Source organism: Balaenoptera acutorostrata, chromosome 1 (genome assembly GCF_949987535.1).
Source record: "Balaenoptera acutorostrata chromosome 1, mBalAcu1.1, whole genome shotgun sequence".
In the NCBI taxonomy this organism is placed as follows: domain Eukaryota; kingdom Metazoa; phylum Chordata; class Mammalia; order Artiodactyla; family Balaenopteridae; genus Balaenoptera; species Balaenoptera acutorostrata.
Window position 1 is genome coordinate 152152558 of NC_080064.1, and position 16635 is coordinate 152169192.

At 35.4% G+C, this 16635-nt stretch overlaps 1 protein-coding gene across 1 annotated transcript in view; it reads right to left on the reverse strand.

Moving 5' to 3' along the window:
* The window catches only part of PPP2R5A (protein phosphatase 2 regulatory subunit B'alpha), a 96960-nt gene that overhangs the window by 33932 nt on the left and 46393 nt on the right, over positions 1–16635 (reverse strand). Inside the window, exons 2-3 of the mRNA XM_007184982.2 lie at positions 15153–15349; positions 12068–12169 (exon numbers count right to left, since the gene is read on the reverse strand). Of these exons, the coding sequence (XP_007185044.1) occupies positions 12068–12169; positions 15153–15349 (299 nt within the window). The remainder of the gene's footprint in view (positions 1–12067; positions 12170–15152; positions 15350–16635) is intronic.

Consider the following 16635-nt stretch of genomic DNA (forward strand, 5'->3'; position numbering starts at 1 on the left):
GTGATTTTGGACAAATCGAGAAGAAAGAGGAGGGCTTTTATAAGAAAGGTAGATGTCTCAAGAAGAAGATGGTGTAGTGTAGGGGCTGGTGGGTATGAAATCAGAGACTCTTTATGTAGATTCCAAGTTAAAAGCTGTGGTAAGGAGGGGCCAAGTTAGCCCTGAGTCAAGCATGGCATGCATTCACCTGTATATTCTACCTCTTAAGATGTACACCAGAAATTCAGGGCTTAAGCCTTATTAGTTTTAACAGTAATAGCATGTCTTTTGGGAGACTTACATGACATCAAGCTCCAGATCAAAATGAATCCTCTAAATCACATATACAGTTGAAACCTGCGCCTATCACAGATATGACATATCATTTCCTACACAGTTTTCATCTGCATCACTTACCTGACACAGTGAACATTAATTAAGTGACCAGTCAAGATGAGCAGCAAAAAGCTTTTATGCAACCAACTTAGCACCACTGAAGAGATGATGACAAAAGGTTAAATACATGTTGAGTAATCCCAGACAGAGGTAGAAAAACACGAGTGACCTACAGAGCTAAACATCTTCAGTATGGCACAACTAAGACTATGCTTATAAAACTGTACCCCGCCCCCACTGTCACTGTCTCTATACCCTTTATCCTGCATTACTTTTTTTCTTGTATTTATCACACCCTGACATAGTACTATTTATTCTTTTCCCCTAGGGTGTAAGACAGTTTGTTTATTACTTCAATGCTTTACCCCCAATATTTAGAATAATGCCTGAAACACAACAGATGCCCAATAAATATTTGCTGAATGAATGAAAATCATAGTTGAGAAACTGTATTTCTGTATTAAAGTTTCTCTATGTTCTTCCACATGAAAAAATAATTTGCTCCAAGAACCTAACAAACAGTGCTGCAAAGGGACAATAGATACTTTCAGCAATGGGCTTATTTCTCTAATAAAATGGCAATCTTCACGTATGTTCAAGGTCCTCCTATTCCTGTAATCCAAAAAATACCCTAAAAGATTAAAGATAACTAAAAAGTGTAAGGAAAGAAGGATAATCTTAGCATTCTATTCAGTACTGACTGTGCCATTCCTAAGGTAGTTAAAATAAAATATATAAAACTCTGGTCTTTACCAATAAAAGATTTTAGAAGGTATACCACAAAACAGCATAGATCATTAATGTATTTGAAAATAAGACCTATACAAAAAGCTAAAGGAACTAGAAATGTTTGGCTTAGAAAGGGAGACTTAAAAGCAACTTTAATGATTTACAAATACACAAAGGCTCTTTTTCCAGGAGTATGCTGACTGAATGTTTTCCAACCTCCATTAAGAGGAAGCTAATTTAAATGGGGCTTTAAAAATTGATTTAGTATTTGAAAGAATTTATATAAGAATTAACATATACTAAATTCAATGATGGATATTAAGTGCCTAGAACACTGCCTGGGACATAGCAAACACTAACAAAATCTTAGTTCTATAAGAATCTGGGTTTTTTTTTTTCTCCTTTTAAAAACAGGACATATTCTACACAAACCTTGAATAGCTTAAATATGATCAGCCTATTTTTCCGCTGCTCTTTTAACCATAATAATTAAAAAGATAATTAATAACAAATAACTATTTACAATTAAAAAGGTCAAAGTAATGAAAATGTTTCTCAACCTTAAAATAAGGATAAAAGATGTTCCTTTTCTATTTCTGTGCCTAAGTGTTGGTGCATTAAGTCACAGTCCCTATAATTTTTGATTCTTAGAACATGCAAATATTTAAAATATAGCATCTGGTCAAGAGCTATTTGGATGTGAAGGTGTACATTATAAAATATATATGTCCCCACTTTAAATTTCTACTTAATACAGATCATAAAGAAGAGCCTCTGGTTCCTCAAATCAAGTTATCCTAAAAAGGTCTGTGTTCTATTCAGTATCCTACATAATTACATCTTAATTATCTGTGCCAAAAAAGAAGATAGTTGATAAAAGAAAATAAAAATACTACATAACCTGCCGGTATTCCAGGCTAGTATAGCAGTCATGCCTAATTATCTAGAAGTAGGTATACAGAAAATTACTGTCTTGTTGGTCTTCAATAAATACAAAGCAATAATACTTAGGAAAGAAAATTTAAAAATAACTTATAGCTGTTTTACATCAGTAATTATCATATAATACTCAGTAAATTAAAAGATATGGCCAATCCACTATCCCCAGTGCTAAAATGGCCTTTCTTTTGTTCTTTTCTTCTGTGTTTCTTTATACCATTTATTCCATTGTTCATTAGTATTTCCATTACAGTGTGAAAAAAAAGTAAAAAGAAATTGTAAATTAGCACCTTTTTAGAAAATTCACAAAAAGGTTGAAGAAACAAAAATTTGAAAGGTCTGAAAATACTTGAGATTATTCCCCTCATTAACTAAATTTAATGTTTATTTTTCATCCTGGCAAATTAATTTCTAGCATCAAAGACCTGATAGCTAAATGTAAAATGTAAACTTTTAGTAAAAAAAAAAAATTCCAGGTAACATGATTCAAGGTATATTAACAAGGAAAGAAATTTTCATTGAGAAAACTTCATCAGTGCTACACTCTCTATAATTTCATTCATCAGAACAGCTTTAACATTCCACTCTAAAAAAAGTACGACTAAATAATGATGTCGCTACTGACAAATCCTATCAATCAGTTCACTTCGCATTTAACAGACCATCTGACAGCCAAATTTAAAAACTGTATTCCAAAATTTAGTTACTAGAAAGATTTTTAACTATAAACATATATATCCAGAGCAGAGCTTTTTTTTTTTTGCAATCCTGCTTTATTTTTTTATTTTTTTTAATCAGTCATCAATTTTATACACATCACTGTATACATGTCAATCCCAATCGCCCAATTCAGCACACCACTATGCCCACCCCACCGCAGTTTTCCCCCCTTGGTGTCCATACGTTTGTTCTCTACATCTGTGTCTCAGCTTCTGCCCTGCAACCCGGTTCATCTGTACCATTTTTCTAGGTTCCACATACATGCGTTAATATACGATATTTCTTTTTCTCTTTCTGACTTACTTCACTCTGTATGACAGTCTCTAGATCCATCCACATCTCAACAAATGACTCAATTTCGATCCTTTTTATGGCTGAGTAATATTCCATTGTATATATGTACCACAACTTCTTTATCCATTCGTCTGTCGATGGGCATTTAGGTTGCTTCCATGACCTGGCTATTGTAAATAGTGCTGCAATGAACATTGGGGTGCATGTGTCTTTTTGAATTACAGTTTTCTCTGGGTATATGCCCAGTAGTGGGATTGCTGGGTCATATGGTAATTCTATTTTTAGTTTTTTAAGGAACCTCCATACTGTTCTCCATAGTGGCTGTATCAATTTACATTCTCACCAACAGTGCAAGAGGGTTCCCTTTTCTCCACACCCTCTCCAGCATTTGTTGTTTGCAGATTTTCTGATGATGCCCATTCTAACTGGTGTGAGGTGATACCTCATTGTAGTTTTGATTTGCATTTCTCTAATAATTAGTGATGTTGAGCATCTTTTCATGTGCTTCGTGGCTGTCTGTATGTCTTCTTTGGAGAAATGTCTATTTAGGTCTTCTGCTCATTTTTGGATTGGGTTATTTGTTTCTTTAATATTGAGCTGAATGAGCTGTTTATATATTTTGGAGATTAATCCTTTGTCCATTGATTCCTTTGCGAATATTTTCTCCCATTCTGAGGGTTGTCTTTTCGTCTTCTTTATGGTTTCCTTTACTGTGCAAAAGCTTTTAAGTTTCATTAGGTCCCATTCGTTTATTTTTGTTTTTATTTCCATTACTCTAGGAGGTGGATCAAAAAAGAACTTGCTATGATTTATGTCAAAGAGTGTTCTTCCTATGTTTTCCTCTAAGAGTTTTATAGTGTCCAGCCTTACATTTAGGTCTCTAACCCATTTTGAGTTTATTTTTGTGTATGGTGTTAGGGAGTATTCTAATTTCATTCTTTTACATGTAGCTGTCCAGTTTTCCCAGCACCACTTATTGAAGAGACTGTCTTTTCTCCATTGTATATCTTTGCCTCCTTTGTCATAGATTAGTTGACCATAGGTGCGTGGGTTTATCTCTGGACTTTCTATCTTGTTCCATTGATCTATGTTTCTGTTTTTGTGCCAGTACCATATTGTCTTGATTACTGTAGCTTTGTAGTATAGTCTGAAGTCAGGGAGTCTGATTCCTCCAGCTCTGTTTTTTTCCCTCAACACTGTTTTGGCTGTTCGGGGTCTTCTGTGTCTCCATACAAATTTTAAGATGATCTGTTCTAGTTCCATAAAAAATGCCATTGGTAATTTGATAGGGATTGCACTGAATGTGTAGATTGCTTTGGGGAGTATAGTCATTTTCACAATATTGACTCTTCCAATCCAAGAACATGGTATATCTCTCCATCTGTTGGTATCATCTTTAATTTCTTTCATCAGTGTCTTACAGTTTTCTGCATACAGGTCTTTTGTCTCCCTAGGTAGGTTTATTCCTAGGTATTTTATTCTTTTTGTTGCAATGGTAAATGGGAGTGTTTCCATAACTTCTCTTTCAGATTTTTCATCATTAGTGTATAGGAATGCAAAAGATTTCTGTGCATTAATTTTGTATCCTGCAACTTTACCAAATGCATTAATTATCTCTAGTAGTTTTCTGGTGGCATTTCTAGGATTCTCTATGTATAGGATCATGTCATCTGCAACAGTGACAGTTTTACTTCTTCTTTTCCAATTTTCATTCATTTTATTTCTTTTTCTACTGATTGCCGTGGCTAGGACTTCCAAAACTATGTTGAATAATAGTGGTGAGGGGGGACATCCTTGTCTCGTTCCTGATCTTAGAGTAAATGCTTTCAATTTTTCACCGTTGAGAATGATGTTTGCTGTGGGTTTGTCATATATGGCCTTCATTATGTTGAGGTAGGTTCCCTCTATGCCCACTTTCTGGAGAGTTTTTATCATAAATGGGTGTCAAATTTTGTCAAAAGCTTTTCCTGCATCTATTGAGATGATCATATGGTTTTTATTCTTCAATTTGTTAATATGGTGTACCACATTGATTGATTTGCGTATATTGAAGAATCCTTGCATCCTTGGGATAAATCCCACTTGATCGTTGTGTATGATCCTTTTAATGTGTTGTTGGATTCTGTTTGCTAGTATTTTGTTGAGGATTTTTGCATCTATATTCATCAGTGATATTGGTCTGTAATTTTCTTTTTTTGTAGTATCTTTGTCTGGTTTTGGTATCAGGGTGATGGTGGCCTCATAGAATGAGTTTGGGAGTGTTCCTTCCTCTGCAATTTTTTGGAAGAGTTTGAGAAGGATGGGTGTTAGCTCTTCTCTAAATGTTTGATAGAATTCACCTGTGAAGCCATCTGGTTCTGGACTTTTGTTTGTTGGAAGATTTTTAATCACAGTTTCAATTTCATTACTTGTGACTGGTCTGTTCATATTATCTATTTCTTCCTAGTTCAGTCTTGGAAGGTTATACCTTTCTAAGAATTTGTCCATTTCTTCCAGGTTGTCCATTTTATTGGCATAGAGTTGCTTGTAGTAGTCTCTCAGGATGCTTTGTATTTCTGCTGTGTCTGTTGTAACTTCTCCTTTTTCATTTCTAATTTTATGGATTTGAGTCCTCTCCCTCTTTTTCTTGATGAGTCTGGCTAATGGCTTATCAATTTTGTTTATCTTCTCAAAGAACCAGCTTTTAGTTTTATTGATCTTTGCTATTTTTTTTTTGTTTCTATTTCATTTATTTCCACTCTGATCTTTATGATTTCTTTCCTTCTGCTAACTTTGGGTTTTATTTGTTCTTCCTTCTCTAATTCCTTTAGGTGTAAGTTTAGATTGTTTACTTGAGATTTTTCTTGTGTCTTTAGGTAGGCTTGTATAGCTATAAACTTCCCTCTTAGAACTGCTTTTGCTGCATCCCATAGGTTTTGGGTCGTCATGTTTTCATTGTCATTTGTCTCTAGGTATTTTTTGATTTCCTCTTTGATTTCTTCAGTGATCTCTTGGTTATTTAGTAACATATTGTTTAGCCTCCATGTGTTTGTGGTTTTTACGTTTTTTTCCCTGTAATTCATTTCTAATCTCATAGCGTTGTGGTCAGAAAAGATGCTTGATATGATTTCAATTTTCTTAGATTTACTGAGGTTGATTTGTGACCCAAGATGTGATCTATCCTGGAGAATGTTCCGTGCGCACTTGAGAAGAACGTGTAATCTGCTGTTTTTGGATGGAATGTCCTATAAGTATCAATTAAATCTATCTGGTCTATTGTGTCATTTAAAGCTTCTGTTTCCTTATTTATTTTCATTTTGGATGATCTGTCCATTGGTGTAAGTGAGGTGTTAAAGTCCCCCACTATTATTGTGTTACTGTCGATTTCCTCTTTTATAGCTGTTAGCAGTTGCCTTATGTATTGAGGTGCTCCTATGTTGGGTGCATATATATTTATAATTGTTATATCTTCTTCTTGGATTGATCCCTGGATCATTATGTAGTGTCCTTCCTTGTCTCTTGTAACATTCTTTATTTTAAAGTCTATTTTATCTGATATGAGTATAGCTACTCCAGCTTTCTTTTGATTTCCATTTGCATGGAATATCTTTTTCCATCCCCTCACTTTCAGTCTGTATGTGTCCCTAGGTCTAAAGTGGGTCTCTTGTAGACAGCATATATATGGGTCTTATTTTTGTATCCATTCAGCACACCTGTGTGTTTTGGTTGGAGCATTTAATCCATTCACGTTTAAGGTAATTATCGATATGTATGTTACCACTACCATTTTCTTAATTGTTATGGGTTTGTTTTTGTAGGTCTTTTCCTTCTATTGTGTTTCCCACTTAAAGAAGTTCCTTTAGCATTTGTTGTAGAGCTGGTTTGATGGTGCTGAACTCTCTCAGCTTTTGCTTGTCTTTAAAGCTTTTGATTTCTCCATTGATTCTGAATGAGATCCTTGCTGGGTAGAGTAATCTTGGCTGTAGGTTCCCTTTCATCCCTTTAAATCCCTTCCCTTTCATCACTTTAAATATATCATGCCACTCCCTTCTGGCTTGTAGAGTTTCTGCTGAGAAATCAGCTCTTAACCTTAAGGGAGTTCCCTTGTATGTTATTTGTCGTTTTTTCCCTTGTTGCTTTCAATGATTTTTCTTTGCCTTTAATTTTTGTCAATTTGATTACTATGTGTCTCAGCGCGTTTCTCCTTGGGTTTGTCCTGCCTGGTAGTCTCTGCACTTCCTGGACTTGGGTGGCTATTTCCTTTCCCATGTTAGGGAAGTTTTCGACTATAATCTCTTCAAATATTTTCTCAGGTCCTTTCTCTCTCTCTTCTCCTTCTGGGACCCCTATAATGCGAATGTTGTTGTTTTTAATGTTGTCCCAGAGGTCTTATAGACTGTCTTCATTTCTTTTCATTCTTTTTTCTTTATTCTGTTCCGTGGCAGTGAATGCCACCATTCTGTCTTCCACGTCACTTATCCATTCTTCTGCCTCAGTTATTCTGCTACTGATTCCTTCTAGTGTATTTTTTCATTTCAGTTATTGTATTGTTCATCTCTGTCTGTTTGTTTTTTAATTCTTCTAGGTGTTTGTTCTTCAATTCTTCTAGGTCTTTGTTAAACATTTCTTCATCTTCTCGATCTTTGCCTCCATTCTTTCACTCTCATTATTCTGAATTCTTTTTCTGGAAGGTTGCTTATCTCCATTTTAGTTGTTTTTCTGGGGTTTTATGTTGTTCCTTCATCTGGTACATAGCCCTCTGCCTTTTCATCTTGTCTATCTTTCTGTGGATGTGGATTTTGTTCCACAGGCTGCAGGACTGTAGTTCTTCTTGCTTCTGCTTTCTGCCCTCTGGTGGATGAGGCTATCTAAGAGGCTTGTGCAAGTTCCCTGAAGGGAGGGACTGGTGGTGGGTAGAGCTGGCTGTTGCTCTGGTGGGCAGAGCTCAGTAAAACTTTAATCCGCTTGTCTGCTGATGGGTGGGGTTGGGTTCCCTTCTTGTCGGTTGTTTGGCCTGAGGAGACCCAACACTGGAGCCTACCTAGGCTCTTTGGTGGGGCTAATGGCGGACTCTGGGAGGGCTCACGCCAAGGAGTACTTCCGAGAACTTCTGCTGCCAGTGTCCTTGTCCTCACGGTGAGACACAGCCACCTCCTGCCTCTGCAGGAGACCCTCCAACACTAGCAGGTAGGTCTGGTTCAGTCTCCTATGGGGTCACTGCTCCTTCCCCTGGGTCCCAATGCACACACTATTTTGTGTGTGCCCTCCATGAGTGGAGTCTCTGTTTCCCCCAGTCTTGTCGAAGTCCTGCAATGAAATCCCGCTAGCCTTCAAAGTCTGATTCTCTAGGAATTCCTCCTCCCATTGCCGGACCCTCAGGTTGGGAAGCCTGATGTGGGGCTCAGAACCTTCACTCCAGTGGTTGGACTCCTGTGGTATAAGTGTTCTTCAGTTTGTGAGTCACCCACCCAGCAGTTATGGGATTTGATTTTATTGTGATTGTGCCCCTCCTACTGTCTCATTGTGGCTTCTCCTTTGTCTTTGGATGTGGGGTATCTTTTTTGGTGAGTTCCAGTGTCTTCCTGTCGATGAGTGTTCAGCAGTTAGTTCTGATTCCATTGCTCTTGCAAGAGGGAGTGAGACCAAGTCCTTCTACTCCGCCATCTTGAACCAATCTATATAATAAATTTTTATTACCAATTTTCCAATAATTATGAGGAGTGAGTTGTCACACAATGGCATTAGGGCAGGAAGACTATCCCTCCCTCAGTCTCAACTAAAAAGATGTGCTACAGAGATGGACTTTTGCAATGGTAGAGTGAGAACTTCAGTAAATTTGCTATCTCACAAAAAACAATGAAAAACAGTTTGAGCTGGCAGAAGAAAGGTCAATAGAGATTATCTAGTTAGAGGTGTAGAAAGAAAGATTGAACACAAAATGAACAGAGTTTCAGAGACCTGTGGGATACCATCAATCATACCAAGATACACATAATGGGAGTCTCAGAAGGAGAGGAGAAAGAGAAAGAAAAATATTTGAATAGCTAAAAACAACCAAATTTGATGAAAAGTATTTATACAATGAACTATTAAGTGGACCTCACTGAAGTCCAACTAGAATAGTCAAAGAGATGCATATCTAGAGACATCATAATCAAACAGACAGAAAGTTAAAGACAAAGAAAATTTTCAAAGCAGTAAGTAATAAATAACTTATCACATACATCAGATCCTAAATAAGATTAATAACTGACTTGTCACAAAAAAACCATGGACACCAGAGGACTAATAGGATGACACCTTCAAAGTGTTGAAGCAAAAAGGCAGTTAGCCAAGAAGTCTATATCCAGCAAAACTCCCCTTCAAAAATGAAGGGAAAATTAAGAGATTCCCAGATCAACAGACGCACCTTACAGGAAATACTAAAAGGAATCCTTCAGGCTTAAATGAAAGGACACCATATATAACTTGATTCCATAGGAAGAAATAAAGAAGTAAAGGTAACTACATAGGTAAATATAAAAGACAGTATAAATGTACTTTTATTTATAACTCTTTCGTTCTCCTGCTTTACAAGACAACCACAAAGCAATAATTACAAAAACTGTGTTGATGGGTGTACAATGTATAAGCATACCTTGGAGATATTGCAGGTTTGGTTCCAGACCACCATAAGAAAGCGAATATTGCACTAAAGCAAGTCACATGATTTTTTTTAGTTTCCCAATGCATATAAAAGTTACGTGTACACTATAGTCTCTTAAGTATGCAATAGCATTATGTTTAAAAAAACAGTGTACATACCTTAATTAAAAAATACTTTATTGTTAAAAAATGCTAACCATCATCTGAGTCTTCAGGAAGTTGTAATCTTTTTGCAATAATAACATCAAAGATCACCATAAAAAATACAACAATGTAAAAGTTTGAAATATTCCAAAAATTATCAAAATGTGACACTGAGACATGAAGTAAGGAAATGCTGTTGGAAAATGGTTCTGACAGACTTGTTCAACACAGGATTGCCACAAACCTTCAATTTGTAAAAAATGCAATATCTGCAAAGGGCAATAAAGTGAAGTGCAATAAGATGCTATTTTATGCCTGCATAAAGATCTAATTTGTATGACAGTAATACCACAAAGGAAGGGGGAGGGAATGGAGGTATACTGGACCAAAGTTAGCTAATTAAGTTAGCATTCAACCAAACTAGATCGTTTTAAGATGCTAATTGTAATCCCTAGGGTAACTACTAAGAAAGTAACTCAAAAAAATATAGTTAAACAAGGGAATTAAAATGGTACACTAGAAAATACCTATTTAATACAAAAGGTAATAATGGAGGAACAGAGGAACAAAAAAGATATAAGACATAAAACAGCAAAATGGAAGACATAAATCCTACCTTATCAGTAATTACATTAAATGTAAATGGATTAAACACTGCTCAAAAGGCAGAGACTGTCAAAATTGATTTAAAAAAAAAGGGGGGGGGTTCCAACTACATGCTGCTTACAAGAAACACTATTTATTTATTTATTTATTTGCCATGCTGTGCAGCTTGCAGGATCTTAGTTCCCTGACCAGGGACTGAACCCAGGCCTGCAGCAGTGAAAGTGGAGAGTCCTAACCACTGGACCACCAGGGAATTCCCAAGAAACACAACTGAGATTCAAAGAAACCAACAAGTAAGAAGTAAATGTATGGAAAAGACATATCATGCAAACAGTAACCAAAAGAGAGTTAGACAGTGGCAATTAGACAGTAAATATCAGAAAAAATGAACTTTAACACAAAAACTGTTATTAGAGTTATAATGATAAGGGACATATCCAAGAGGAAGATAAAACAATTATAAACATATGCAGCTAACAATAGGGCCCCCAAAATTCCTGAAGCAAAAACTGACAGAACTGAAGAGAGAAATAGACAATTCAACAACAATAGTTGGAGACTTCAATATCTCACTTTCAATAATGGATAGAACTAGACAGATCAACAAAGAAACAGAAGACTTAAACAACCAACTAGATTTAAGAGATTTCAACACAACACTCCACCCAACAACAACAGTATACGTGGTCTTCTCAAGTACACATGAAACATTCTCCATGATAAACCATATGCTAGGCCATAAAAAAAAGCCTCAATAAATTTAAAAGGATTGAAAACTTCAAAGTATATTCTACAACCGCAATGGAATAAAATTATAAATCAATAACAGAAAGAAATCTGGGAGTCACAAATATGTAGAAATTAAACACATTCCTAAATAACTAATGGGCCAAATAAATCACAGAGGATATCAGAAAATATTTTGAAATGAATGAAAACAAAAACACAACATATCAAAACCTATGGGAAACAGATGTTAAACAAAAACTTGTACATGAATGTGTAACATTCTTAACAGCTCTAATCACAACACCCAAAAGGTAGAAACCACCCAAATGTCCATCTACTGATAAATGGATAAACAAAATGTGGTATGTCCATACAATGGAATATTATTCAGCCATTAAAAGGAATGACATATTGATACATGTTACAATATTGATAAACCCTGAAAATATTATGTTAAGTGAAAGAACCCAAACACAAAAGGCCACATATTATATGACTCCATTTATATTAAATATCCAGGACAAGCAAATCCATAGAGACGGAATGTGGATGAAAAGCTGCCAGGGGCTGTGGGGGTGGGAGAATGGGAAGTGACTATTAATGACAAGGGGGTTTCCATTTGGGGTGATGAAAAGGTTATGGAACTAGATAGTAGTGATGGTTGCATAGCATTAAAAATGCACTTAATGCTACGGAATACACTTTAAAATGGTTTAAATGGTAAATGTTAAGTGTATTTTACCACAATAAAAAAAGTGAAAAGCAATATTTTGAGAAAAGAAAATGTTAAGAAAACATATTAAAAGTCAAGTACTTTAAATAGACACTCAGGTCTAAAACAGAGTTCTGTGATTTCAGCAGAATATCATAAATGTAAAAATTGTCAATACAAAGTTATGTTCCATACTTGTATGTGAGGCCAAGAGGCCTCAAGTGTGGGCTCATCCTCTTCTGGATCAAAATCTGGATTATCACTTGGAGGAAGAGTTCGGAAGATGTTAGCACTGATCTGTAAAGAAAAATAAATTTAGATTCATGTTCTAAATAAACATAAACATAAGTTTTTGTTGCTTAATTGAATTTAAAAATGCAAAATGAAATTTTTTTTTAAATTTATTTATTTATGGCTGTGTTGGGTCTTCATTTCTGTGCGAGGGCTTTCTCTAGTTGTGGCAAGTGGGGGCCGCTCTTCACTGTGGTGTGCGGGCCTTTCACTGTCACGGCCTCTCTTGTTGCGGAGCACAGGCTCCAGACGCGCAGGCTCAGTAGTTGTGGCTCACGGGCCTAGTTGCTCCGCGGCATGTGGGATCTTCCCAGACCAGGGCTCGAACCCGTGTCCCCTGCATTAGCAGGCAGATTCTCAACCACTGTGCCACCAGGGAAGCCCGAAATATTTTTAAGATAACTTTATTTAAGAAAAAGGTTAAGTTGTAGCTGTAAGCTTAGTTCAAAACCTATAAATCTCTTCAAGATATGAAGACAGCCATTTGTTTCTCTCTTTTCTCTGTCCCATAATTCTGACTTCTATAGACATCAAACTTCGTACAGATTACCTCTAGATTCCTCTTCCTTAAATCACAAGTTTTTCTTTCCAAGTTTTGCTTTAAAAAAAAAAAAAAAAAAAAAAAAAGAGGAGGGGAGGGAACTGGGTGGGGGGAGCATAAAGTTCCTAACTCTCCCTATCCCTAACTTGATTCTTTTCATCTTTCCGCAACTCCCCCCATATTCTAATCCAGCCATTTACTTACCTTATAACCCAAGAGTTTGGTAAAATATCTCTTACACATACACACCATGCTAAAGAAGAGGAGGATGGGGGTAGAATACTTTCACTGTCATTACAGACATAGTTATTCACTGCCATTACAGACATAGTTATAATACCCCATGATGACTTAATTTACTGTATTTCATTAACTCTGAGCATTTTTTAAAAAAAATATTAATCTCTCTGAAATAAGGATATGCTTTGAGACTCTTCATTTCAGAGTCTTCACTTTAGGTTATAACTTCATCTTTCACATTGTCTGTCTTAGTACCAAAGTAAACTACATATCCTTTTTCTCTAGCAAAGGATGGATTGTGAGCCCAACTCAAAATTCGTTGAAGAATGATGAACAGACTGACAGATCAAATGGTTTAGTAAACATGTAAGGCCCTAATTTTGAGGGGCTGGTCATTTAAGATAAATTATTTGGAGAACAGAGGATGAGACAAGCGTTGTTTGGTGGTGCAAGCAAATTCCCAACCATTCTTATGAAGTAGCATCTATGGTAATCCAAATAACTGCTAACAGTCAATTACTATAACCATAAGACTTAGAAAGTTATAATCCACAATTTGATTTGCTAGAACTCAAAGCCAGCATATGTGGGCAGAGCCAATAAATAGTTTGATAAATATCAATTTCACAGAGTGGCAGAAAGTCATAGACAGAACTTGAAAAGGAAATATGTCCCATAGGAGGGCATAATTTGCCTTTGAAATCATACTTATTATTGTTGGTAGGAAAAGAAAAAGTTAAACCTTGTAGCCACCAATAAAATTAACTGTATACAGCCAATACACAGAAGAGCTTTAAAGAACTAAGTGGGTGAGTTGGCTTCTTATCTAGAAATTAAGTATCCAGAAGTTAAAAAAAAAAAAAAAAGGACAAAACACACACATCTTTTTACTTGGGAAAAGAAATTAAATTTCAGAATTTATTAGTAAATAGAAAATTACAAAATAATTTGACTCAAATATTTGAGTACTTTCAATATCTGAGGCAACAACTTTAGAGAGATAAAAATATCTTCCCTAGGATTTTCAAAATTCCTAAATACAAACCATTTGAAATCAGTAAAGTGGAAATACTGCATTTTCCCCCTGAACATTTTTAAATGACAAACACAAAACAAAGAACAAAATACAAAGTCTATCAATAATCAATACTTATATTCTCAAACTGTCGCTTTTAATTATCTGTGGAATTGAGGAAGCTAATTTCATTTTGATTTAATGTTCTCTCTAGAGCTAATCTTTAAAAAAAATCTTAAGGCTTTTATTTTCTTTTTTAAAAAGAAAAAAACTAACCAAACTGTCTTAAGTCCTTTTAATTGGTCTTCTAGTACAATATGATGAAAGAAAACTCAACTAGTATATTAGGGTCAAATGTAACTTTCCTACACATTTTGCTCTTCCCCCAGAACATATATTAAGCACAGGGAAAGAAATTAAGGCAACTAACTTGTATAGTTTATAGCTTAGATTATACTTGCTATAACCTTCTATAACCAACATTTAAGCTTAAATTGTGCACTCAGTGACTCTAATTATTCCAAATGAATTTTTTGTATTTTCTTATGCCCCAAAATACAAAAACCGCAAGTCCGAAACAAATTTCTACAGTTTGATGGAGAATATGGTTAAATAATTAATAAACAGTATCCTAAACAACCTTACTTCAATACTTTTCACATCAGATATTTCAAATTTTTGTTTACATCATTTAACTTCTTAAAGGTCCCACGTTTTGATTAAAATTCAGTGTTATAGAATCTACATATATGATATCAAAATATCCTAAATAAGATTTGTTTTAGACCTGACTCCCTTATCCACTGCTGAGATGCTGAGAGCCCCATAGTTTTTCCTTGGTCTTTTCTTCCCCCTTTAGATGTTCTTTCTCCGCAACTATTCAGCTGCACATTAATTATCTATCTATCTGTATGATCTTGAGCTTATATCTTTCTCCTAAGCTCTAGATCTGCACTATCCAATGTGGTAGCCACCAGCCATTGTGGCTATTGAATTCCCAAACTATTATAAAGCAATGACACCATCACTGGAATGGATGGATAATCTTTCAAATGGACTATTTTAAAAAAACATTCTTTTGAGCACATTAATTATTGTATATTTATTAAAAATCAGTCTCATTAAAACATAATTACACCTCAGATCTTACTTGAATTTATATAAATCTGAGGAACTTAAGTCTAGAGGCTTACCATTTTTACTATATCAGAATACGCTGATTCAACAATTACACCACGATTAGTTGAAACATACTCAACCAGTTCATTCAATGTTGCTCTTTTAATTTCTTTGCTCTTCAAGTCTGAAACAGAGTCCATGAAATCAAACAGTATGCAACACTGCTGCAGCTTCTGACAGAAAAGCTCTTGTTGTTCATTTGAAGTGGCATCTGTAAATAAAAATAAAGAGAAACTTAGAAATGACCTACTCAGAAGTTACCTTCATATGTTTACCAATTTTGTAGAAGCTATTCACATACATAAAGTAAAACTTCTCTCAAAACTCTAGTGAGAAATTTACCCATCTAATCCCATTATTCACACCAGACATGAATTTCTATCTTCCTCCTCTCTCACTACCCACAATCAATCATTAAATGTTATTGATTCCGTTTCTTTAACTTATCTGGAATCTATCCTTTTCTTGTCATTCCCTCTGCCACTTTAATGGCCCTCACATTCATCATTTAGACTACAGCAATGACATCCTAACTGCTCCTCTTGCCTGGGGCCATAACCTGCGATTCCTGACTTATCCTCTAAACTACTTCAAAAGCTAAAATCTTGCTAAAATGAGAATCATTCTGATCATACTCAATACTTTTCAATGATCCTCCAAAAATTACAGAATGACGTTCAAACTCCTTAGGATTGTATACAAAATGAAGCTGCCTACGGCCAAGAGTCATCTCTCAACACTATCTAGCATGCACCTTCACTTTGGTTAAACCATGCTCTCTGCAATTTCCTGAAGATTTTACACTGTTTCCTCTGCCTGGAATGCCCTTTTCCCACATTTCCACCCTGAGAACTCTCCCCATTTATTAATAAGTTTCAGCATAAGCATATTCCACTCTCAGAAGCTTTCTCTATGGCACTGAAGCTAAATTGGTTGGTTAATCCACATTTACCCAAATGTATCTTAGGTGCTATCTCTATTGTAGTATTTACTGTGCTATATGGCAGTTATATTTTACATGTATTATACTCCTAGATTACGAGGCCCCCAAAGACAGGAAACAAGTGTTCTCCCTTTCTTTCTCTCTCTCTTCCTCTCCCTCCGTCCTCTCATTATCTAGCACAGTACCTGCCACACAACATGCATTCAGTAAATGTTTATTGTTTTATCTTCTACTGAGTACAAAAATATGGGCACATTATAATCATTTGATTCTAACAAATGTATTAAATCTTTTTGTTTGCAACATTCAAAAAGTAATGAAATTTCACTTCTGAATTTCAAATCTATAAACAAGGACCTTCAGTTATTCAGCTCAATTATTTGTTTCTTGAACTACTGAGATTAAATTTTTAAAAATCATGTATTCCAATACTGATACTGAGCTCATAGTATACAACAGTATTCCTTCATTCAAAACCAATGCCTGCTTTATATAAAGACAGAGGTAGAAATCTTCATAAAGATGATAACCTAACCAAGGATACCCATGCTTTT